This window comes from Mytilus trossulus, chromosome 2 (assembly GCF_036588685.1).
Source record: "Mytilus trossulus isolate FHL-02 chromosome 2, PNRI_Mtr1.1.1.hap1, whole genome shotgun sequence".
NCBI lineage: Eukaryota > Metazoa > Mollusca > Bivalvia > Mytilida > Mytilidae > Mytilus > Mytilus trossulus.
Window position 1 is genome coordinate 42,304,131 of NC_086374.1, and position 26,748 is coordinate 42,330,878.

General features: G+C 33.5%; 1 protein-coding gene across 2 annotated transcripts; it reads right to left on the reverse strand.

Annotated features, from left to right (window-relative positions):
• Window positions 1-3,336: 3,336 nt before the first annotated feature.
• LOC134705141 (uncharacterized) lies at window positions 3,337-26,388 on the reverse strand. 2 transcript variants are annotated; one of them, XM_063563894.1, is made up of 4 exons: window positions 26,041-26,388; window positions 14,176-14,334; window positions 7,065-7,211; window positions 3,337-3,956 (listed from the first exon to the last, which is right to left on the reverse strand). In XM_063563894.1, exons 1-4 carry the CDS (start codon window positions 26,084-26,086, stop codon window positions 3,529-3,531), a joined length of 780 nt encoding a protein of 259 aa, XP_063419964.1. In that variant the 5' UTR covers window positions 26,087-26,388; the 3' UTR covers window positions 3,337-3,528. The 2 variants fall into 2 exon arrangements, with proteins under 2 accessions (XP_063419964.1, XP_063419963.1); XM_063563893.1 differs by lacking the exon at window positions 26,041-26,388 and having other exon boundaries at window positions 14,176-14,689.
• Window positions 26,389-26,748: the final 360 nt, after the last annotated feature.

Consider the following 26,748-nt stretch of genomic DNA (forward strand, 5'->3'; position numbering starts at 1 on the left):
AATGAGATGGTAAAAAGGGACTTTTCAAAACACAAAGGCAAATAATGCTGTACCAAAACGACTTTTTTTTAAATGTGTAAATACAGCGCTTAATTAAAAAAAAAATGTCGTTTTTGTATAGAACATTCATCATCTTATGAAGATGTGGTTTGATTGCCGAAGAGACCAAAAGATAAAAGACCAAATGTCGTTGAAGTTTTGTATCAATATGCATATTAATCATGCAGTGTTGAAAACATGACAAACCGTGAAAAGTCGCTCAAATTGACATTAATAATTAAAGTTCAAATGTATGATCATGCACGAATATAATATTCGTTTCCTTTTCCTGGTTTGGTATTAGGAGATATATTTTGGCTGAAATACACTAGAAATTAACAATTAGGGGGAGATAACAGAGTAAAACTAGTATGATGTTATTCTAGCCAAACGTTATCTAGAGATGTCTCGAATTACCAGACACAGAAACGAAAGACCTTCCTTTTCTAACTCAGGATGAAGGTAATATCAAAATAGGATGATTGGGTTGGCGGGTTTTTTTCCGGCAATGTTTTGGAATTCTTCTAAATGTCCTGATTTTTACAATGACTGACACTTTAAAACAACTATTTGTCATTGTAAGACCTTCAACAATGAGCAAACATATACTGCACAGTAAGCTAAATAATGCACCGAATGGACAGAATGATGTAAAACAATGCAAACAAGATAACTAAAATTCAGAATTATGTACAAAAGACTTAACGAAACATAAATATTACTTAACAGCAACAAACGACAACCACAGAAATACAGCCTTCTGACTTGGGACAGGCACATACAGAATGTTGCGGGGTTTAACATGTTTGATGGCGCCAAATATATACCTATCTTGGACAGTGGTGTAACAATACTACATAAGAACAAATTGAAGAAATGTTGAAAGGGTCCGATACATGGCAACCAAAAAGTAACAAAAACATAAAATACACATAGTACAGTTCTGAGAGTACACACCCAATAATCATTAACAATTAGAGAAATATTCGAACTTGTACAATGCCAAAACATAAGTATTCACAAATTGAAGCGCCGTGAATGTACATACTATCAAATAGTTTAAGGACACCTCAAACTTGCAATGTATGAAAAATTGAAAACAACACGTTTAAAAATATCTGCGTCCGAAGCGCTTTTCTGGATTTACCTTCATCAGGAACGCTCAAAGCCAAACATTTGAAATCCGAAGATGTATAAGTACCGAGACAGTTAAAAATCTATATGTCAAAAATACCTAAAATTAATAGCCAAATCCATCTGAAACCAACTTTTCCTGAGGGAGTTGAAACCTTAGTTTCTTGATTATTTCATAAGTTATAAACGGACAATTTTAGTAAAGAGGTTTGTTTTGCTCCGTGTTGAAGGCCTCACTGTGACTTTGAGGTAAAAAAAAACAGTTATATAAGCGTTATTCCTTTGATTTTTGAGTTTTTGAAATGCACATACTGATCATGTGTAATTGATGGGTACCATTTATCCTTTCTTTCCTATCATAGATACGGTAGATATCTCACAAAACAACGCATTTTACGCCTCTTTTGTTTGATTAATACTTGTATCATTTCAACATAATATTTTGGCATTGCACAAGGTCATGTTTTTCTCTGACTGTTATGTACTTGGTGGCTTTTTGTATTTGTGATATACAAATACCCTGTTTTTCAACATGTATATGTATTTCTATTTGTATCCATCTGATGAGTTCAGCTTTTTTTCAACTGATTTCTATAGTTCGTTCTTACGTTGTAATGTTACACCTCTTTCCAAGATAAGGGGGAGGGTTGAGATCCCGCTAACATGTTTAACCCCGTTCCATTCTAGATACATGTGCCTGTCCCAGGTCAGGAGCCTGTAATTCAGTGGTTGAAATTTGTTGCTGTTTTACATATTTGTTATTAGTTTAGTTTTTGTACATTAATTAGGCCTTTAATACAGTCGGAAACAAGGTTGCAATAGAACAAAAGAATCGAAGCTCTTTGTTAGAGAAGGCGATAAATGTTTACTGTATTGTTTACTATAGTGACAACATTTTTAAAAGTTAATAGAAACAAACAAAATTGCAATTTTTCTTCTCAATTACGAGGTGTTTTATTTTAAAAACACCATTTGCATAGGTTTTCAATTTATCTAGCACATAGTTAAGCAGAACAATTAGATATCAGGTCGACGACATGGGTATCTTTCAAGTTGAATGAAGAAAATGCATAACCTCCGATTTATTTGAAAAAAAATACCACGGAGGGAAAACATATAAGTTCAGTAATTTTCGTGTCTGCCCTTCCATTATGTGACTTAAGAAAAAAAATCAAAAAATGGGTAACAATTGTACCGAAAAGAGAAAATCGAGTGCACCTTTTTATGTTGGGGCGTGTTTGAGTTGAGTATTTCGTCTTAATATCGTACAAATTAAGAATATTTCATACCTCGTCTCGCTTCAGATTCTATCATTTTTATAAATTAAAGCTAGAGGTTGACTTTATAACACAAAAAAATCACAGTACTAAAAGATGAAATATATGGGTCAGGTAAAATATCTATCTAATGAGTCACAAAAACAGAGAAGGTGTGTTCGAATAGCTATTTTTGGCTAATGAAAATGCATATCTTCGAAAAATTCTATTTTTTGGTGTGTGGTAACTAAGGTTTATAGTCTTCATACACTAAACAAATCTAGCCTGCCCTTCCACGAAATATTTAATTAGAATTTTTTTTAAATGTTTATGAATTTTGGAAAATTCCACCTGACAACCAATCAGACCCTAGTTTTATGTTGAATCAATGCAGAAAAGATTATTAACTGATGCTCATTAGCTAGTTGATACATTTGTCTTTTAAAATACAACTGACATATAAGGGTCGTAATGGTGCAATGTGGATAAATTTATCGGTTTCCAAGAGCACAATTGGTAGCGCGTCATCCCTTCAATGGCTTCCATTTCGACAATTGTGAAAATGAACTGGCGTAATGGGGAGATAATTTTGACGAAGTAGAATCCTGACTGTTTAGGTTTGTTTTACACTTGTGGTTTCGGAACCTTTTATAACTGATTATGTAATATGGGCTTTATCATTGTTGAAGGCCGTACGGTGACCTATAGCTGTTAATTTCTGTGTGATTTGGTATCTTGTTGTCTCTTGGCAATTATACCACATGTTCTTTCTAATATACATTTGTATATAAGCAGCTAAAACATTGCTTTTATCTTTCATAAAACCTCAGATGTTTAACTAACAAAATTTTAAATATACGTCTGTAAGTTGCAGTGTATATTCTAATATTAAAAAACAAAAACAAAATATTGCATGTCTTCGTTATATTAAGGTATAAACGATTTTGTAGTTGAGAAAAGTGCCTGTGGTCATCAGAGAAGCGACATAACCTACATTGTAAAATTACAGAAGCAACTTTTAAAATAGGATTATCTCCCGTTTACCGAAAAAATTAAAATAAGAAAACCTTTGTCGATTCTCCATTGATGTCCTACATTTTCATTTGACGTTTACATTGAAAGGCCTGACTGCTGTCAATGTATCAGAATCTTTGTCTTTTGCATATAACACTTTAACAAACAATGGGTCCACATCTTTTTTGTAGAAAGGATGAGTGTGTCTTTTTTCCGAAGGTTTAGGGAAATATCGTTGTGGTGTAATTGCAGGTTTTAGCTTATTTTCAGTTTTCCTTTGAATCTTTGACATCGGTGTTTTAATCTGTCGATTAATTGTAGTTAGTGGTGGCATACTAAAAGGTATCCCTCGCTTCTTTGGTTCCGGAAGCTTGAAGTCGAAAATTCGCAGGACCGCAGTAATTACCACCAATACATTACTAACGATCATCAAGAAATACACCACTTCTAAAGAAAACCCTCTATCTTCCATGTACACGACGTATAAACCAAGAGTAAGTGGTATAAGTATACCTACAACAAAATTGGTTTAGATTAATCAAAAAGAAATACATATATATTTGTTTTTTGTAAATTGTTTGGTTAAATATTAGGCTGTTAGCTTTTTCAATTAAACAGTTTTATATTTTTCATGTTTTGTGGGTTAAACGCCGACTGTGCGGTGAAGGAAGTCATCATTGTTGAAGGCCGTACAGTTACCTAGTATAATATTGCTTACATCCACCTCATTTGAACTCTGGTGGATAGTTGTTTCATTGGCAACCATATCACATCTCATTTTTTCATTTAACGCATCTTAGTGTTCTAGTACATGGAGAATTTCGCATTTTTTCTGTCTTGACCTATCACCAAAAGTCTCGTCTTACAGTCAGCTAGGAAAGACATTTATCTACTGGCTAGAAGATGTAGACGTCTTTACAATTTTTAAAACTATGTTGATAGGTTGCTGTCTCATTGAGATATAACCTACATCTGCGTTTATTTAAAGAAATTTAAAGAAATGTTTTTTGTTCAGTATTAAATTTATATTAAGATCCATTTTGTTAAATTTTGTGATCAATTTTATTGGGCAATCGCCAATGGCAGTTAGCAGGGTAAAAGAACATCAGTTGTTCGACCTGTTAGTCAAATGCGTTTTGTTTAAATATACTTTTTCACTTTTTTGGTCTTTTGGAAAATGTTGGTTGTGCTGTTTTTCGACCCTTCTACAAGGATTTTTTTTTAATGCACACGTATAAAAATTGCGGTTTTTATAATATAAAAATATAAAAATTAAAATATATGTGATACTGTCTTTACACCAACTTTGAAGCACCGAATAACAATTTATATTGTATACACTCTTTAAAATTTGAATACTTATAAAAGATTAAAAAAATATATATAATTTCGATCTTGAGAGAGAAATACTAGGAAATGTCTCTTTAAATTTAATCAGCAATAAATAAGCGAACTTAAAAAAAAAACGAACTAAATACAAAAGCAATGTAGAAAAAAAACAATTGTACGATCATAAATTTCCTTAAAAAATTAGATAAATAAATTTTTACACAAAATGCTAAACTGAACGTTGATGTAATCATAGAAATTTCAAAAATATGTTCTGTGATCTATCAAGGGTTTGTGTACAAACTGTAGTGAACATATTTGTGTTTCGTTCACTTTTGGTATCTAAATAAGGCCGTTAATTTAAGGCCGTTAATTTTTTCGTTTGAATTGTTTTAAATTGTCATTTCGTGGCCTTTTATAGCTGACTATCCGGTATAGGCTTTGTTCATTGTTGAATGCCGCATGGTGACCTATAGTTGTTAATTTCTGTGTCATTTGGTTTCTTGTGGAGAGTTGTCTCATTGGCAATAATACCAGAATTTCTTTTTTTATATTATATCATTTTTTCGTTGCTAAAAAAGCAGGTTCTAGTTGCTTGATTATTTTAGCGATTACAACATATACATTATATTTCAATTGTTTTGCTCTGGTAGTTTGCTCAAATAATCGGGTCCCCTTTTGACATATATATATATATGTATGCACTGGTTTTACTATGGTCTGGAAAATGAACTCTTATTCCTTCCCAGGACAAAACAAACGAAAACGTTGAATATGCACTTCAAATTAACATAAGTTAAAAGACTACATATCGTTAATAGGTACTTCTAAAAGTCTTGATTATTTGACATTTAAATGTAATAAAATGGATTTAAAGAATTGTACGAACCTATTATTATTTTTAATCTGATTTTTTTATACATTTAACACCAGTGAATGAAGTATATTATTATTGTACACAATCAATATTGACAAACAACAAATTGCATATTTGCCTATAAATCTAGTTTCTTTACATTTATACCATTTCACAGTAAATAAAGACTTTTTGATTTGTATGATGTGCCAAATAGAAGTCTACACTGTTCATGGGTGTATAGAATAAATATCAGGAGTACAAAATCAACTTAACTTCAAAATATGCCAAAGAAAATCAATGTCCATTAACTGGCTACTTTTATTTCATAAGATCTGATTAGAGTAAATATAGAAGGTATTTGTCAATTTATTACAAATTCGTTCTATAAGGATGTTTCCTTCTGACGTTTCAGTCTCGTTGAAATCTCATTCTAGAATTATTTCCAAAACGTGTGATACAAGTGGAAAATGTCCATGAATTTTAAAAATATTACTATAATCTGTGGGGAAAAAAATGTGCATTTAGAATAAACAGTTTTAGAGTGATTAATTTTTCATTTTTTTTTACCAACCAAGTCAGTCTTTTTTGCCAAAATTTTGTGAAAATGGATGAGAAGTACCAGAAATGATTTTACTAGAAACATGTACATCCCATATCACTTTTTAAATTTCTTAGATATGTATTTTTTCAATCATTTATAACAAAAAAGTTAAAAATATGCATTGTGTTCTTAAAACAGATAAAAATTACAAATATATAAAATTGACAGCATGGTAAATATAATCCCGTGAACTTCCGGTTTAACTCCGTGAACTTCGGCACGAGTTACATTAAGTCTGTATGCCTATAATGGTGTCTTCTCATTTATCCAACTTTTTATTTGATTATTGTCCTCCGGCTAAACTTTATAAAATTGCAATAATATTGCTTTTTTAGTTTGAGTGTTAGATACATGTATTAGCTCGCACTTTTGACAGCCATCGGTATTAAGTTGTAAATTAGTAAGTTTATAATTTCTTTTGGTAATTGAAATAAAAGGAACATTATATCTTAGAATATTATATCTAAGAATATTATATCTAAGAATAGAGAAACAATATTCAACTTAAAATTAAAATGAGAAATATTCAACTTAAAACTAAAATGGGAAATAAATTAAAATCGAAAAAAGAAGTGCACCACTATATGATTTTTTCTTCACCAATTATCTTTTACAGTCATATAAATCCAAAAATCAGGTTAAGAAAAAATGTTTGATTCTAGAAATTTTTGTCTCCTTGTAGGAGTACATACTTATACATGTAATGTGTTATTATTCTAAATCGGGAATTGACAAAAGGTGTTTCAGGTCCAATTTTTAACCTGACAATATTTACCAATGTTTATAGGCAAAAAATATGTAGTGTGTCAGAAACATTTATAAACATACTTACCAGTAGCCACATTAGAAACAATAGAAACAATTGTACATCTATTTCGCTGTTCCTTTAACCAGTTAATAACAAGAAGAGAAGCCACCACCATTACGATGTACGATATCAAAGCAAGACACGCAAACACTATACAAATTATAAGTTTATCTGCAAATTAAAATAAAAAAGTACAAATGTATATTTTAACTTTGAAATCTTGTGGTTGAATATGACATTTATTTTACTTCCATAAACCCTGTTGCTATGTAGGCTTATTTGTTTTGCCTAGTTTTGTCGCATGAGCATTTATTTTCAGTTTTGTAAGAAAGAAAGTTTCATAAGAAAAGATGTGGTATGCTGAGACAACTATCCACCAAAGTTTAAATGAAGTGGTTGTAAGAAATCATTCGCTATCGTACGGTCGTCAAAATGATAAAACCACATACCGTATGGTCTGCTATAAAAGGCACCCACATGAAAAATATGAAACAATTCAATTGAGAAAAGTTACACCCTTATTTACAACAAAAAGTTTACAAAAAACAAATAATGACAAACATGAACCAAGTGAACGACAATTACTAAACTACAGACTCTTGTCTTGGGAGTGAAGAAAGTGGCGTTACTGAACTACAGACTCTTGTCTTGGGAGTGAAGAAAGTGGCGTTACTGAACTACAGACTCTTGTCTTGGGAGTGTAGAAAGTGGCGTTACTGAACTACAGACTCTTGTCTTGGGAGTGAAGAAAGTGGCGTTACTGAACAACAGACTCTTGTCTTGGGAGTGAAGAAAGTGGCGTTACTGAACTACAGACTCTTGTCTTGGGAGTGAAGAAAGTGGCGTTACTGAACTACATACTCTTGTCTTGGCAGTGAGGAAAGTGGCGTTACTGAACTACAGATTCGGTTGTCTTGGCAGTGAGGAAAGTGACGTTACTACGCTACAGACTCTTGTCTTGGGAGTGAAGAAAGTGGCGTTACTGAACTACAGACTCTTGTCTTGGCAGTGAGAAAAGTGGCGTTACTGAACTACAGACTCTTGTCTTGGCAGTGAGGAAAGTGGCGTTACTACACTACAGACTCTTGTCTTGGGAGTGAAGAAAGTGGCGTTACTGAACTACAGACTCTTGTCTTGGGAGTGAAGAAAGTGGCGTTACTGAACTACAGACTCTTGTCTTGGGAGTGAAGAAAGTGGCGTTACTGAACTACAGACTCTTGTCTTAGGAGTGAAGAAAGTGGCGTTACTGAACTACAGACTCTTGTCTGGGAGTGAGGAAGTGGCGTTACTGAACTACAGACTCTTTTCTTGGGAGTGAGGAAGTGGCGTTACTGAACTACAGACTCTTGTCTGGGAGTGAAGAAAGTGGCGTTACTGAACTACAGATTATTGTCTTGGGAGTGAAGAAAGTGGCGTTACTAAACTACAGACTCTTGTCTTGGGAGTGAAGAAAGTGGCGTTACTGAACTACAGACTCTTGTCTTGGGAGTGAAGAAAGTGGCGTTACTAAACTACAGACTCTTGTCTGGGAGTGAGGAAGTGGCGTTACTGAACTACAGACTCTTGTCTGGGAGTGAAGAAAGTGGCGTTACTGAACTACAGACTCTTGTCTTGGGAGTAAGGAAGTGGCGTTACTGAACTACAGATTTGGTTGTCTTGGGAGTGAAGAAAGTGGCGTTACTGAACTACAGATTCTTGTCTTGGGAGTGAAGAAAGTGGCGTTACTGAACTACAGACTCTTGTCTTGGGAGTGAGGAAAGTGGCGTTACTGAACTACAGATTCTTGTCTTGGGAGTGAAGAAAGTGGCGTTACTGAACTACAGACTCTTGTCTTGGGAGTGAAGAAAGTGGCGTTACTGAACTACAGACTCTTGTCTTGGGAGTGAAGAAAGTGGCGTTACTGAACTACAGACTCTTGTCTTGGGAGTGAAGAAAATGGCGTTACTGAACTACAGACTCTTGTCTGGTAGTGAGGAAGTGGCGTGACTGAACTACAGACTCTTGTCTGGGAGTGAAGAAAGTGTCGTTACTGAACTACAGACTCTTGTCTTGGGAGTGAGGAAGTGGCGTTACTGAACTACAGACTCTTGTCTGGGAGTGAAGAAAGTGGCGTTACTGAACTACAGACTCTTGTCTTGGGAGTGAAGAAAGTGGCGTTACTGAACTACAGACTCTTGTCTGGGAGTGAAGAAAGTGACGTTACTTAACTACAGATTCGGTTGTCTTGGGAGTGAAGAAAGTGGCGTTACTGAACTACAGACTCTAGAAAGTGGCGTTACTGAACTACAGATTCTTGTCTGGGAGTGAAGACAGTGGCGTTACTGAACTACAGATTCGGTTGTCTTGGGAGTGAAGAAAGTGGCGTTACTGAACTATAGACTCTTGTCTTGGGAGTGAAGAAAGTGGCGTTACTGAACTACAGACTCTTGTCTTGGCAGTGAGGAAAGTGGCGTTACTGAACTACATACTCTTGTCTTGGGACTGAAGAAAGTGGTGTTACTGAACTACAGACTCTTGTCTTCGGAGTGAAGAAAATGGCGTTACTGAACTACAGACTCTTGTCTTGGCAGTGAGGAAAGTGGCGTTACTGAACTACAGACTCTTGTCTTGGGAGTGAAGAAAGTGGCGTTACTGAACTATAGACTCTTGTCTTGGGAGTGAAGAAAGTGGCGGTAATGAACTAAGGACTCTTGTCTTGGGAGTGAAGAAAGTGGCGTTACTGTACTACAGACTCTTGTCTTGGGAGTGAAGAAAATGGCGTTACTGAACTACAGACTCTTGTCTGGTAGTGAGGAAGTGGCGTGACTGAACTACAGACTCTTGTCTGGGAGTGAAGAAAGTGTCGTTACTGAACTACAGACTCTTGTCTTGGGAGTGAGGAAGTGGCGTTACTGAACTATAGACTCTTGTCTGGGAGTGAAGAAAGTGGCGTTACTGAACTACAGACTCTTGTCTTGGGAGTGAAGAAAGTGGCGTTACTGAACTACAGACTCTTGTCTGGGAGTGAAGAAAGTGACGTTACTTAACTACAGATTCGGTTGTCTTGGGAGTGAAGAAAGTGGCGTTACTGAACTACAGACTCTAGAAAGTGGCGTTACTGAACTACAGATTCTTGTCTGGGAGTGAAGACAGTGGCGTTACTGAACTACAGATTCGGTTGTCTTGGGAGTGAAGAAAGTGGCGTTACTGAACTACAGACTCTTGTCTTGGGAGTGAAGAAAGTGGCGTTACTGAATTACAGACTCTTGTCTTGCCAGTGAGGAAAGTGGCGTTACTGAACTACATACTCTTGTCTTGGGACTGAAGAAAGTGGTGTTACTGAACTACAGACTCTTGTCTTCGAAGTGAAAAAAATGGCGTTACTGAACTACAGACTCTTGTCTTGGCAGTGAGGAAAGTGGCGTTACTGAACTACAGACTCTTGTCTTGGGAGTGAAGAAAGTGGCGTTACTGAACTATAGACTCTTGTCTTGGGAGTGAAGAAAGTGGCGGTAATGAACTAAGGACTCTTGTCTTGGGAGTGAATACAGTGGCGTTACTAAACTACAGACTCTTGTCCTGGGGATGAAGAAAGTGGTGTGTGTTTTCCCCTATAGGCACTAGCTTTCAAAGTTGATACATTTCCTATCCATAAACTTTTGAGTGTTTCGAAATTGACATGATTTATAACATGTTTTCCGTTTAGAGAATCTTTTAACAACCTAAGCTTCCAATTACCTACTCAGGCAACTGTGACCATGAATGGTTTCCTTTATTTTTTTAAGGTAAATTTTTGTCAGAAAAATGTTGTTTCGTGTTATTATTTTGTTGTATATTTATATCAAAATAATAATAATAAAAAAAAGAGTATAATTTTGAAAGCGGTACTTTAACATGGTAATTTTCAAACTATTTTCATTTCAATGGCATCAATGAACAATACTCTGTTTAATTTCTATAATAATTACACCTTTAATAGTTTTTAAAAATACTCTATCCGACTGGATTTGGATTGGTTGATAGCTAGGGTATTTGCCAAAAGGATATGCCTTTTTTACCCTCTCTGCCCGTGGTATTTGCCAAATAATTACACCTTATGTAAGAATCCTGGGTTTTGATTGGTTGATAGCCAGTGTATATTTCACCAATTTACTGTTTTCAAATGAATATCGTACATTTTTTAGGCAGCCGGGATATTGCAAAAAGGATAAGCCTTTTTTACCCTGTCTGCCGTGGTATTTGCCAAAAAATACTCTATCCGACTGGACGCTTGTAACGTCACGATAATCAATGCGTTTTTGAACATTAACATACACGTAATTAAACAGATATATCAGACATGTTCTTGAGGGGTATTTGCGAAAAATGCCAGTCTTGAGAATGAATTTCCCTCGCCTTACGGCTCGCGACATTAACCATTCTCTCGACTGGTATTTTTCGCAAATACCCCTCCTTAACTGGCCAGCCGGACCAGTGGACTGAAAATTCTACTGGTCCGGCAAAAATGACATTAATATGAATGATAGATGTTTTATTTATTTTTATGTTTTCGTTTACATATTTATTAAGTTAGACAGGAACAAAGGGATAGTCTTGTTTCTGATTTTGATAAAGGCTTTGATAATCTCAATGATTTTCTTTATCAAAATCAGGGTCAAGGACAGAAAACATATCAACATTGTCTTCCACGTAATCGCAGAGGCAGATTTAGGGGTGCCCAGGGGGCCTGTCCCTCCTTTTTGGGAAAACATTTGTTTGCTTATATAGGGAATCACTGAAGCGTGACTGGAGCGGGCCCCCACCTATGAAAATTTCTGGATCCCCCACTGCATCGCAATCCTCACGACGATCATAGGGTGCCTGACTGGGTTGTCTGGAGCGTTTGTCACTGCAAATTTTTCACATGTTGTACAGTTCATTAAATTTCGATCTACTATATATATATATTTCAACCATTCGCGACCTTTTTCCCATGATTTTTTGTATTTGCGTTTCCTTTTGTCATTTTCATATACTTTATTTCTATCTTCCTTTTGATTTTTACTTTTTTTTTTTTTTTGTCCGGCGCTTTAACTCCTTCAAAAAATTTCCACATTTTTTCATATTGTTGTGAAGGAGGCTCACTTATTAATTAAGATATTAATTAACTTAATCAATTGCAATACCCCCAGTACCGTGTAATTGATTTCACAATGTAAATTGTTTTGTATGTTTTGTAAACAAACGGAGATTGTGATGCAATCAGTGATTTTTATCAACAAATTTCTACTGGTCCGCCGGACCACCAGCTGACAAAATCTACTGGTCCGACTTAAATTTCCGGACCACCGGACCAGCCCTAATTTCGACCCCTGTTACCCTGGTCCCCCCTCCTGCTCCATACACACACACACTCAGAAGTTCAAATAATAATAGCATTTATATTACAAACCTACCTAGTCAAACTAGCCTACACAATGTATATTATGAAATGACAAGTTGTTCTTGTTTTGAATACATAAAATATTTGCGACTGGACATATTTATTCATTTAAAAAGTGGAATTTTCCAGGTTTGAGACAATAACTCAGAAAATGCTTCCAGCAATTTTCATGAAAAATGAATGCGTGTGACACACATGTGAAACGCGTGTGTTACGCATTTTCACATGTGTGGCATTTTTACCATTGAATTGTATGTATATGTTTTGTAAATTTAGATGTGGTAGCCACCGTCTACCAGTTGAGACAGGGAGATGGCTCAATCTGTCGAGAAATCATAGATTGTGTCGTATCTGTGGCTCGGCTGAAATCGGTGACGAGTATCATTATATTTTGTCTTGTAAATCTTTTGTTAATGAAAGACAAAAATATTTACCGGAATTTTGTTGGAAAAATCCAAACACCTTGAAATTATGTAATCTGTTTTCCTCAAATAATATTACAGTTTTATAAAAATTATGTCGATATATTAAAGCTGTTAATGTGAAAGTCTCTCCTCCTGGTTAATGCTGATCATTTTCTTCATACATGCACTGTATATTATATTGTTGTATATACTTATTGTCTCTGTAACTATGTCATTAGTTGATGAGAATAAAATTCATTCATTCATTCCTCGTTGTTTTTTTGTCGCATGGCATATAAATAACGAGGAGAAAGTGCAAAGAACTAATTCTAATTAGATTGTCCGGTCTTCAACACGGAGTTTTGGCTCACATCGAACATCGAGCTCCTTAAATGACAAACTGGCAGGAAAACTAACGATCTAATCAAGTGAAAAGATAAAACAAGTGAATCTGTGAGCTACTGTTCACTTATGATTCTCCGTCCCGCTAAAGTTATAAGGTTAACAGAAAGTTGTTGATTGGTGAATCCGAAAATGCACCAACCGGTATAGCTGACTTATATAACCCTGAAACTTAATTTGTAATCCTTGTAATGCAGTCCTGAGTAATATGCGACGAAATGTGTTTTCACCATTTTTTTCGTATTCAAAACAATTAAAACAGAAATCTGGGATGGTGTTCTCGAAGCTAGTATCTTAGGATTAGTACGTGTCCTAAGACCATCTTATGTTGTTCTGAGTCGTGTGCTCGAAGCTCTCTTACCTTCGTATATGTTCAAACTTCAGAATTCCTTATTAGGTGTCATAAAGACGACTTAAGACAAAGACTTGAACATTAAATAATTTATCATACTATATAATATATGTAAAGATTTGCTTTTCTAAAATATATGTTTTATGTCAAAGTCATCTTTAAAACTCCTTCCTCAAAAATATAGTCCATAGATATTTATTAAAAATCTACTTCTTGTTGTATGTTATATTTCCCCTGATTGATAACACGGCCATTGAATTTATTTTCATGTATAAATTAAAAGAAGTGAGAAAAAACATTACGTTTACTTAGATAACGTGCTTTCTGTACAAATATTCATTTTTTAAAAGAATTTATTCAATTTAATTTTACAAAAGAAAGTATGTTTTGGTTCCCCCCCTAGGTCAACATACGTCAGTAAATTGCAAAATCTTATAAAATCTGTGACATAACCCATCGGCTTTAACTTAAACCTTAAGTTAGAGATACTTCTGAATGGTAATTGGTCGGTGAAAGTCTATCAAAATTGGTAAGACATAATTAGTAACGGAAACGATTTTTAAATAAATACATTACCTGAAAACTTTGGAATATCTGCACAATTCAATTTCCCGGCTGTTCTAACACATGTCGCGAATAGACCACTAGTAGAATCCAGATTAGAATCTTCTGATAGAAATGATACCCAGTATGGTGTTGCGAATCCTGCTAGATATAAGCTGAATCCAAGCACTTCTATCAATAAAATACATTTTCTGTAGCGTACTCTTGCAACGTAATTTTTCTTTAATTTCTCTATAACAGTTGTCATAATTATTTCGTAGCGATTGCTTACCATTTGAATATATAAATATAATTTAGCATTCTATTTTTTTTTTTTTTTTTACTTTAAATGAAATTAATTTTGATTTTTATCCTTTCAACCCCATTCAATTGAAAACTCCTTCTGGAATTGTATTTCTTTAGTTCAGAATTTATAAATTAATAAAATAGAAGCTGAACAATTCTACCCAACAAAGAAGTACACATATGCCAATGTTTTCATTACAACTAAGAGGAACCATTATCGTTAAAAGTTATTTGAATAAGAACTAAATAAAAGTTAAACTATTGTTGCGTTGAATTTTAAATATTTTTACAATCATGGTTTAAATATTAAATTTCCTCATATTAACATAAAGATTTAATATATCACTACGTTCGACAATCTTAGATGAATAAACTAATAGATAAATAAAATTGAATTAAGTCTCATTCCTAAAGCTCCAAGACAAAGTAGATGACGTAAGATTAAGTTATAAATAGTTTCCGCTTTTTGTAAATAATATAGTTAATCTTATTTCTAGAGATCTTTTGATCATAGCAATTAATCTGACGTTGAGAAATCAATTAAATAAACTGTCATCTTTTAAAAGAATAAAAATGATTGTTATTTGCCGTAAAAAAAATTACCCAAAAGTATTTCTATTGTCCACTTAATAATTCTGTAAAGTAGACAAGACTAGACAAGACAAGACAATATCTTTTTTTTTGAGTCTCACCTCTTATAAAACATAAATTTTACGTAATATTACAATTTCCAATATAAAACAAGAGCCACCCTAAAAAGAGTTATGAGAGACTATAAAAAAGGTATATACATTTATACACATTTACATATATATATACACACATAAAATATAAAGCATAAAACAAATTAAAAATTTACAAATTTTAAGAATATAATAAACATTTTTTTTTCAGTAAAATATCATAGCAGATTTTGGCAGTACAAAAGTAAACATTTTCATCACTAAATAAAAATATAAATTTATCGTCGCCTGACATATTATTAAAATCCTGACACAAAGAATTAGCATGACTAAACAACACAGCACGAAAATCCGCATATAGTGGACATTTCAAAATTACATGTTTCTCATCTTCAATGGTATCATAACAACTAAAACATATTCTTTCATTAATAGGTAAGTTCTGATACCGGCCCGTCTCAATTTTTAGGGGCGCAACACCACAGCGAAATTTTGCAAAAGCACTTCTATATTTTCCTGCAATAGTTTTACAAAGTTAACGTAATTTTCTACCTTAAATTCTGTTTTGAATAACTTGTAAGTACGTAGTTTTGCATATTCATTCGAAAACAACTTATTATGCCATTCAGTTTTATAAAAATCAATAGCTAAGCATTCTATATCCTTAATTACATTTTTAGTTAACAATATATCACAATTACAATAAGGTTCAAGATTATACTCTTTAAACTTAGTCATTACACTGAAGCACCAGTTTTTAATTGGCTTATTTCTATACTTATGTAGCAGTTAGGATTATTATGTCATAATTATTTCCCTTGTTTAAAACTATAAATTTCATATTTCTTAATTTGATGATTTAGATTAAGCTTATTCAGTACATATTTGTTAAATTGCATGGATTTTGCTTTTTGAATTCATTGGTTAAAGATATTTATTTATATTGTAAAGATTAATATTTGCATCGTTGCAAATTCTTTGGATACCTTCTGTGAGAGATTTATATATTCTATTTAAGTTCTTTTAGATTCTTATTTTGAATCCTCTGAGGACTGATATTCAGTCCAACCAAGGAAAGCCAAGCTTTCCAACCAACGGTTAAACAGTGCATTTGCTACATGCCTCCATAGTACGGTAATTTGAAGTCATTGAATGCTCCATTTCTACCCTTTTGGCTTTACATAAATAAAAGTTATAGTTTGTTAATTAAATCATATATTGTTTTCAGTTTTTGGTTTTTATTTACTGAGATTTATTACAGCTCATCACTTTTGGCATCAGTCGTTTTCCGCACATCAGTTTACAAACTAGAATTAGCTGTGGTCCGCATCCCCGAATCTTAGGCAGAATTGTTCCTGCTACATTTGGTAGTGCGGGTGGGGTGCGGAGTTATAAAGCAGCTTTTCTGGTTTGTAACTGAACCAAATTATACTAAGAAATGGAGCAGACATTTGAGTCAATTCTTGTTGTGATTGGATATGGCAGTCCTCATCAGAGCAGTTTTGCATAGTTTTTTCTGGGGTATTTTATGTTCATTGTTTGGTTCATTTTCTACATGAAGATTTAGTTATGATTAGGTTTGAAGAAAAACCTTGTTTGTTTGATGGTATCAGCATTGATATAACAGATTATTTTGTGCATTTTGAGACTGTTTCTCTGTGGAATCAGTGGAATGAATTTGAGATGGCATGTCAGCTGGTAATGAACTTGAGAGGCGAAGCTCAAACTATTTTACGTTTCTTAAGAAGGCCACAGTTGTATGATTATGACTGCTTGAAAAATGTTCTCATTCAGAGGTTCAATCCTAAGGAGAGGATGGCATATTTTAAATTTCAACTGCGAGTTTGCAGCTTGAAAGAAAAGGAAACAATTTCTGATTTTGGTCAGCGTTTTAAGATACTAGCTCATAAGGCTTATCCTGATAATTTTTCTGATTTGGATTCGTATTTTATTGACTTATTTACATCATTTTTGAATATTGAGATGGCTAAATTTGTCACTTTTAAACACCCTCATAGTTTAGATGAAGCTTTATCACTGGCTGTGGAATATGAAGCTGTTCATTTTTCTGGTGATCCTGAGATTATTGATGAGGCAGAAAGTTTAGTTTGTTGTAATAATGTTCACACGAGTTTTGAAATTTTAATTAATATATTGAGGAGGCGATTGAGATCACGAAGGAAACGTAAACCTAAGAGATGTTTTAAATGTCATCAGTCAGGTCATGTCAGGTCTAAGTGTCCAAATATGTCTTTAAGAGTTCATGCCAGAGATGAAAGTTCTGCAGATAGTCAAGTAAAGCTCTCAGAAATAGGCGGGATGTCCGAGAACGATTTAAATCACATTTTTTGCAGTTCAGATTGTGTAACCTTGGTTTAATATTTGTTTTTAAAATTGTGTTGTATATTTATAGTTTTACTTCAGGTTTATTTCAATGTACTCAGGGGTGTCATGCCTCTCAGTTTTGGCTGTTTGGTTTTTCTTTTTCAAAGGGAGGGATGTTGCACATCCCAACTTGTTTTATTCTTCATTTTCATTAATAACTTGAATTATGGCTGATCTTCTGTTTAGTTTGCAGTGTAGACTGTTAGCTAGTTTTAGTAGGAATTGGTTTGTTTTATGAGTTGTTGCTCGTTTGTCTAGATCGTAATCTCTAGCTAAATATTAAGTATTTAGGGAGTTTATGAGAGTCCGACTTCTTGACTTTTGTCATGGCAGAAACCAATAGAGTGAAAGTTAAGCTTGAGGTTAGGAACACTTCTAGCTCATACAGATGGATCTGATCCATTATTTAGAACCTTGCAATTAAGATGGGCATCGTCCATTTTATTTTGAGAACCTTGCTATAACAGTTGGGCATCGTCCAACTTTATTTTGAGAACCTTGCATATAGATGGACCCGATCCATCTCCGGTGATACAACGTCTGTGTTACCGTTATCAACAACGTTGGATTGCAGTAATAGAACCCGGTGGTACAGGTCAAATGTTCCACTGTGAGATCAACATTGGTGGACATTGCCTGGTATAACTTTTCATGTTGGATTTCAACCGTTAGCTGTGCCGTTACCCTATATGCCGTACCACTGATTCAGAGGCCTACCTATATACCAAGAGGACTTAAAGTCGCGTCCGTTAACAGAGGAAGCTGATTCCGATGTGTTTGTGTATGCGTTAAATAGTGACATTAATTTAATTAATTTAAAATGGATATAATTACATGTGTTTGAAAGATGTTTTATCTGGTGAACGTTGATAGACTTTTGATAAACCAAATTTTCAAATGTTATTTCATTTACATTTGTTTTCGAAGGGAGGAGGAGGTTATCTGACTAGTGTTGCGATCTCCTTGAACATTCCCGTGCTTCAACTTTAACTGATGTATATTTGATTTAACGTTTGATCCTGACATTTGGATTTAATGTGCGTATTGATGCAGATACATGAATTTGATAGACATTTCAGTTTGCAGACTTTTATTTATGAAATTTATTGTTTGTCTTAGGGGGGAGGAATGTAGCAGTTAGGATTATTATGTCATAATTATTTCCCTTGTTTAAAACTATAAATTTCATATTTCTTAATTTGATGATTTAGATTAAGCTTATTCAGTACATATTTGTTAAATTGCATGGATTTTGCTTTTTGAATTCATTGGTTAAAGATATTTATTTATATTGTAAAGATTAATATTTGCATCGTTGCAAATTCTTTGGATACCTTCTGTGAGAGATTTATATATTCTATTTAACTTCTTTTAGATTCTTATTTTGAATCCTCTGAGGACTGATATTCAGTCCAACCAAGGAAAGCCAAGCTTTCCAACCAACGGTTAAACAGTGCATTTGCTACATGCCTCCATAGTACGGTAATTTGAAGTCATTGAATGCTCCATTTCTACCCTTTTGGCTTTACATAAATAAAAGTTATAGTTTGTTAATTAAATCATATATTGTTTTCAGTTTTTGGTTTTTATTTACTGAGATTTATTACAGCTCATCACTTTTGGCATCAGTCGTTTTCCGCACATCAGTTTACAAACTAGAATTAGCTGTGGTCCGCATCCCCGAATCTTAGGCAGAATTGTTCCTGCTACACTTATATGACCACATAAATGATCATTTGTTCAATATTTCATTGTTCATTTTACAAAATCTGGACCACAATCTGAAAACAGCTGTCCATTGCTTTACATTGCATGGAATCCAGCCCATATCACCATACAGAGATAAGTTTGGTGTATACTTTCCTACACCCATACAAAATCTCATTGCTCTGTTTTTAACAGCATCTATGCAAAGAAAGTAGGTAAAGATTTTTATAATCCTTTAATTGCTTTTACGTTACTAAATAGAATATATGTCAATCATATAAATCTATAACGTAAAAAGAGAATAGTTAACCAATAAAAAGTAACTTTAGAAAATTCAAAATTGACGCTGAAATTTTATAGGTGAATAAAATAGTTCCAATCAGCACGTGATGTTGGGGTAAAAAGGGAAGACCGCAAACTCCCAACATCATATATCACAATTCAATGTAGATAGCTGTTTGGAATAAATAATTAAAACAGTCATCATTGTACTTTTATATTCACCAGCGCCAGGCCTCCAAAACATTGCTTGTAAGTGTCTGAGATGAGAGACACGTCAGAAGGTATAACCTAGACCCGAAATGAATGAGTATTTCCCAGGGGCCTGGTTTTCAAAGTATCTTATGACTAAGAAATGTCAAGTATGATAGTCTTAGGACATGTCATAGTCGGGAGATATGTTTTCGAAAGTGTCCTAAATTACGATTTGTCATAAATTTTGTCGTGAACTTAAGACCCCTCGCGACATGACGTACCTAAGTGTTTATCGGGCGTTCAAGAAACGTATGGTTGCGTATGCCTGGCGTTTGTCTAACGTAGATGGAATGCACGCTACGAAGGGAAAACGTTTCTTGAACGTGGTTGTGACGCGTATCTTGAACGTTCTATTAGAGATTTCCAATAAAACGACTTTACTCGACATAACCGACCTAACTCAACGTATTTCGTCCTACAACATTGAAGCATGACGGAGGGGAGCATACACTGCATGCATGTTTTGCTCTTTGAACACGCATTGTTTCTAGAATATGTCTTCAGTAAAAATCAACCACAACTATTTTTTTTAATCTTTAAATATTTTGTCATTAAACTTTAAATGATTTTGTTGACATAAATACTATAATGAAACAAATAAATTAGCAACTTATAATCAAACACACCCATAATTTCTTGTCATTTCACTTGACCCATATTTTATTTCTACTCACATTATGAATTTTAAAAACTACCAAGATGACATTTATTATACAAATATAAAAATAAAGAATTCCGAAGCGAGAAGGTTGCATTTTTACTGTTTTTAAAAAATTTAACGTTTAAAGTAAATTCCAACAAACCCGAACGTAAAAGGTGTACTCAACTTTTAAAACAAAATTATATTTTTCTATAATCTAGTTGAAGATAATTTGATGTGTGCAGAAATTCATATCAATGATATATTTTTCCAAAGTTCTTTCTCGTCTTTACCTATACCAAATTATGGGGCGAGGTTTTAAGTATACCTAAACTTGCATTCGATGATACAGGGGTAGAGGGCGTACTCCCCCTTTTCGATCATTAAATAAGTTTTAAAATCTCATGTTTTCCACAATATCATTTTTAGCGTATATTTGTCCAAATTGATTTTTGCATCGCTTCGCTCGTCAGTATAAATTCAATTATCGAAAACTACACCCTCTTCCAAATATCTTGGATCCGGCCATAATCACGAACTGTATTGCACGGGGAAAAAAACTTAAATGATTGTCGTTTGACTTTGATAAAAACTTTTTAAAAACAACAATGTCTGAACATTAGGCATCTCGCATGTGATTTAAAATTTTAAGACTACAAACTGAATTACATTTTCCTCCGTGATTTAGAATTCCACTGAATACAGAAATGTGATACTGACGTGTAGTATAATGGGCACACAAGTCATGGGCACTACATAAAATCTGCTATACAATTATGACCACTAATGGTCCTACATATACTCTGTACTTTTGATATGACAAAAGGTCTCGCTTTTCTAGACTGTCTATGATTTTTTTATTCTTAATTTGTGATATATACAAAAATCAAGGTGTAGTTTGATTTTTAATGAGACAACTCTTCACAAGAGAATAAATGACACAGAAATTTTAACAATTTATAGTCCAACGAAGGAGCTTCAACAATGAGTCAGCTATGAGAGGCTTCAAAATAACAAATGTAAAACAACAAGAACTAACAGCCAACTTAATGTTAAAAAAAATCAACAAAAACACAACAACAAACGAAAAGCACTGAATTTAAAGCTTCTGACTTGAAACAGTCACGTCTGTACTAGGACAATGGTGTAACAGTACGAAATCAATATTATAAACGGGATAAATATTCTTTATTCATTAGTTGTAGTTGTTTTAAAGATAGTGTTCAGCAGCTGTAGATACTATCATTTCGGTACATGGAGCTTATTTGGAAATACTAGAAATGGCTAGCTGTTTTTATGCTTCGTTTCAGTCTCACGAGTCAATCCCTTTCTATCTATTTTATTTGTGATCATGATCATTTGATAAACATACTTCTATGATCTCCACTGGCTATAACTTGGATATGTATAAAAACTATGTATCATAGATATGCATGCGTAAAATAAGTTTTCGACATAAACTGGCTTAAATATAAAATTAGAATTAAACCTCACGTTATACTTACGACGAAGAAGCCTCAAGCTATATATAATACGTGTACTTACGACGAAGATTATGCCTCAAACTATAGCACTGATGATGATGATGATACTGATGTATGTCTTATACCCAGCGACAAATATTACATATATATTGAGGATGATAAAAATTAACTATAATGATAAATACGTATACCTTTTTAAACATGCCCGACAATTAAGAGTCGCATTTTCATACGCTAGCTAACAAGAGAGCGTAACCACTATAAAGAAACACTTGTCTTTCTACGAGTAAACGAATACCTGCTCTTGCTCGTAAATGCATCATGCTTGGTGGAGAAGCCGAAAAATACAGTCTTAAAGTCATTCGATTAGGGGGTCCAACAGAATTATTGAATCTGTATTCGAGGCTAGCCTGCTACCAGTCAATCCCATATACAAGTATATAATTATGAATATAAAATGTGTTTTTTTTCAGTCGTGTAACACCTTCACTGGTGATCCTGTCATTGGATCTGTCGCATAGTTGTCACTTTTATATATACTAGAACACACCCGTGATATGAATTAAAGTATATAACTATGCGCAAGACTGATTTTTGTATTAGTATTGTCATCTGATAAAGTCATGCCGATTATAAGATAGTTATCACAGTTTTCTCTGCTTTCAAATCTTTCTGTTTGAACCCGTCTAACTGGAACTTATCAATTATTGATAATATAAATTATTTGGAAAACAAAAGGTCCCGGGATGGAGTATTTTTCTAATCAACAGCATTGTCCTATATTAGTTATAAATAAAGTTGAATTCTTTGATTCGCTGTTTTACGTCATGCCCGCTAACAAATTGAAAACTGTACCTATACGCCTTATTTTTAGTATTTGTATTGTTAACTTATAAAGCCTTACTGATTAAAATACTACAATAGGTAACAACTTGACAATTTAGTAGTGTCAACCCTGTGATTATGACCCGTGTATATAGCATATCCTGAATACACCGTTTGGTGGTGCGCCTGTCAAATGCAGAACGTACAGATAAGGTAAAAGGTAACAGATGAATATACTATTGGTATCGGTGTCGGACTCGACCCGGAACTTCTTAATTATTGGCTATATTAATTACGTGGAAAACAAAAGGGCCTGGAGTGGTGTAATTTTTAATCTACACCTTTGTACTATATTAGTTATATATAAAGTTGAATTCTTTGATTCGTCGTTTTTACGTGATGACGGCTGACAAATTGGACCTCGTAATTTTAGTATTATAGATATATATACCTCCAAAGCGAAACAAAAGTTGAAACTTAAAATTTTTGCTAACTCAATCAATATATGCAATAGCTTTAGAATCTACTTCTTATTGAATAAATACGAGTAAAAGAAATTTCCCGTTAAGACTGAAGTGACATTATAGTTGTCTCAAAAATGTAACAACGATGTAAATTGACATTCTCATCCACTTCTAATTAGAAATACTTAGGGGATAGGATATTTTTAGCCAATTACTATAATAAGTTGATAGTTTACTATCCATAGTGGTCAATGCAGGTTATAAGTCAATTGATAATCAAGTACACCTTCTAAATTACAATTTATATAACGAATTGGTGTACACATGTATTTACACACATTATTATCAACTACAATTTTCTTTTTTTAACGTTTTCGTAGACTTTCATTTGAAAGAAAAGTATAAGTCAACTACTAAAATTTAAAGAAGTACATGACCTGTTATGTTTTTTTTTAAATATTCACTTACCGTTGACGTACGTTTCCCCAGTTAAATTTCTTTTTAGAAGAATGTAAATTGAGGAGATTAAGTGCAGAAGAAGAGAACGTTTGAAATGATACTTAATAAAGTGTGATGAAATTCCAGTCAACTTTAACGGAGACACGCTCTGATAAACATTTTGAGTTCAGTTTTTTTCTGAAATTACGACAAAATCTATTTAAATTAATACCCACGGAAATTAAATATTATCAAACATTAAAAATTGAAAAAAAAGAATCTATCTGATAACGACAAACAAAATCAATACAAATTTCAAATAATAGGTTCATTAAATTTTGCAATTATATCTGAAAATCAAAGTCATTGTCAAAACCATGAAAGACAACTCCAATGAATCGTATGATAGGTAAAGATACGTATATATACGTGGTCTAATGACAGTAAAGTTTAGGCGGGAATCTCAATAATCACGTGATATATAAAAATCATGATTTCTTTCGTTTTTCTTCTTCTTCAGAAATATTTGATATTGATAAAATTTATTATGAATGGGTTTCGTAGTTTAGGAGTACTTAGTTAAAACTTGAGTAACGCATTTAACAAAATTAATTGGTTAGCAATAACCGGTCCCGTTACGTGCGTACGTCGAGTTAGGTACGTATGTCATTTTATTGGAAATCTCTACTAGTATGGGGTGTTTGTTACAAACACACCCGTATACGTTTTAGTTAAAGTAGAACGTTCTCGAAGCGTATGCAACGTGCCCTTAACGTGTATCAAACTTATCTGTAGCGCTTTAAACGTTATAAGGTAAACGCTAGACACACGCTTGAGCTGGATGATTTTTTTTTATGCTGCATCAAAATTTCCTAGAGTTATAGCGTTCACCAAGTGTATACCTTATAAGTTTATATTTCGACGTACTTCAAACTTATGCAACGCGCGTTTAACGATTGCTTAAGTGTTCTTCTGGCGTGAAACCAACATATACCGACTTTGTCAATTTTTTCTGTACGTTTGGTGCACGCCGGTCTATACGCAAACGTGTGACGCCGTCTTTAGATTTCTGTTTCATTAAATCAAATGTAAACGGTAATAACTGTCATTTCCAAGATTAAGATTAGTTTTATAATATGGAAACTCAACACTAAATTATACGACAAAACCGATTTTTCGTTCCCTGTTGTTTATTTCTGTTTTCTCGATGGTGTTATTCCTTTGGCATCATCTGACGGTGTTTATATATATCACAACTCGTTCGCTATGCCCGGGTCTGTTGTGACGTTTTGAATTTTAATGATCGTCATCTATCAAATATTACTAGTTAATTATTAAGCTTATTTCAAACAAGATAGAACATCCTCTTTTTTACGGAGATGTTGTTTACCGTGACTAGAAGTTTAAAACGATCTTAGAACATATCGATCCTGGGAATATTTTTTTTCAAAAGGTCGATTCCCGTATCTTGGCACTGTACAATCTGTTAGTTTTTTTGTTTGTTTTAACTGTTTTACAATTGTCAATTTGCGTCTTTTTCTAGCTGACTATGCGGTTTGGGCTTTGTTTGTTGTTGAAGGTCGTAAGCTGACATATATAGTTGTTAATTTCTGTGTGTTTTGGTCTCTTGTGAAGAGTTGTCTCTTTGGCAACCATACCACATCTTCTTTTTTTATTTATATAATTACACAAAAAACGTTAAAATCGTCATATAAGGGCTACATTTTCAATAGGGATCAACTGCCGATTTCCTCCTGTCGTCATTGTAGATCTATTTTTTTCTGATCCCTTTTGCTATATGAGTTTTCAACAATTGATTATAGTTTTAAAGAAAATGGATAAAAATGAAGAAAAACAAATATTTAAATTTGTCATTTAAGGCTAATAATTCCGACAAGGAGTCGTACAGTTTTGATTTAATTGAACAGTAGTAAGATCTCACACACATCTACCTGTCAGGTTTTCTCTATTCATAGCGGTATTCAAGATAGGAGACAAAACTTGCATGTCTTATTTTTAGCCAACTCGGCCATGTTGGTTGGCAAGCGTGGTCATCTGACACATTTTAAAACAATATTACCCTATGAGTGATGAGTGATACGGTAAATATGTTTATAGGCTGTTGGCCTCAGTGAAAATCAGTTTTTTTCAAAAGTCAATAAACCACACAATTACCACATCAAAAGACAGTACGGTAATTGTATATTATTTAGGATGCAAAGATCATATATTTAAAACTTTAAACGTAATTGCTTTAATTTAAAATGAAATCAGTGATTTAGTCTTTTTTGAAAAGGTCACAAATCAGTATGTCCGAAGCTGTCAAACTGGATTCTACCCTCTTAACATTGAATTATCCACATTTTGATTTAGAGCCGATAGACTTTTCTATAATTTTGATATCTTTTATCCCAAAATTAGAACATACTCACCCCTTCTCGTCCAATGAAGGTCAGTTTTTTGCCCTCTAATTTTCATAGTACATGGTTTTCCATGCACTATGAAATGCTATACATGAATGACTTTTCATTGTCAGTTAATTATGAAAGTGAACTCTTAATAACTGCACTAATGAAGTGTACAACCACCTGAGGCATTTTCCCTTGGAAAACAGCCTACTGATTAAAGATGAAAGAGCAAACATTAAAACAAATTATTTTGAATTTTGCAAACTTTCATAAATTTTCTAATGGTAAACATAATATAGAATAAACAAAAATAATGGGAGTAAGGATGTAGGTAAAATAATATTTATTTGTTATAAACCGGGCATTTGAGGTTTTTTTTTCTTTCAAGAAAACAATTTTAGACTGCTGATATATAAAACAAAGGATTTTTTTTTATGGAGAAACACAATACATATTAAGTTATCAATAAAAAAGTAAGTATTTCACGTTGAATGGTCTGAATTTAAATGCGTATACAGAGTTTTATATTTATAAATCAAATTTCAAAAAGGGGATTTATATAACATTGTGTTGCTTTTTCAAAAAAAAAATAATCTCAAGATATTAGTATCAAATTTTACCTGAAGCAGAAGAAAAACAATTTATCCATTCGGTCCTCACAAACTATATCAGTACTATTTCATTCCATCCATTGAAATGATTACCTATGTTCTACCATTGGTTCATTATAAA

What these genes read in the sequence shown, in the direction of transcription:
- LOC134705141 (XM_063563893.1), bottom strand. Translation starts at nt 14,437, where the DNA reads ATGGTAAGCAATCGCTACGAAATAATTATGACAACTGTTATAGAGAAA. An exon ending in AGATATTCCAAAGTTTTCAG is followed by an intron (nt 7,212 to 14,175) that starts GTAATGTATTTA and finishes TTTAATTTGCAG; the next exon opens with ATAAACTTATAATTTGTATA. An exon ending in TGTTTCTAATGTGGCTACTG is followed by an intron (nt 3,957 to 7,064) that starts GTAAGTATGTTT and finishes ATTTTGTTGTAG; the next exon opens with GTATACTTATACCACTTACT.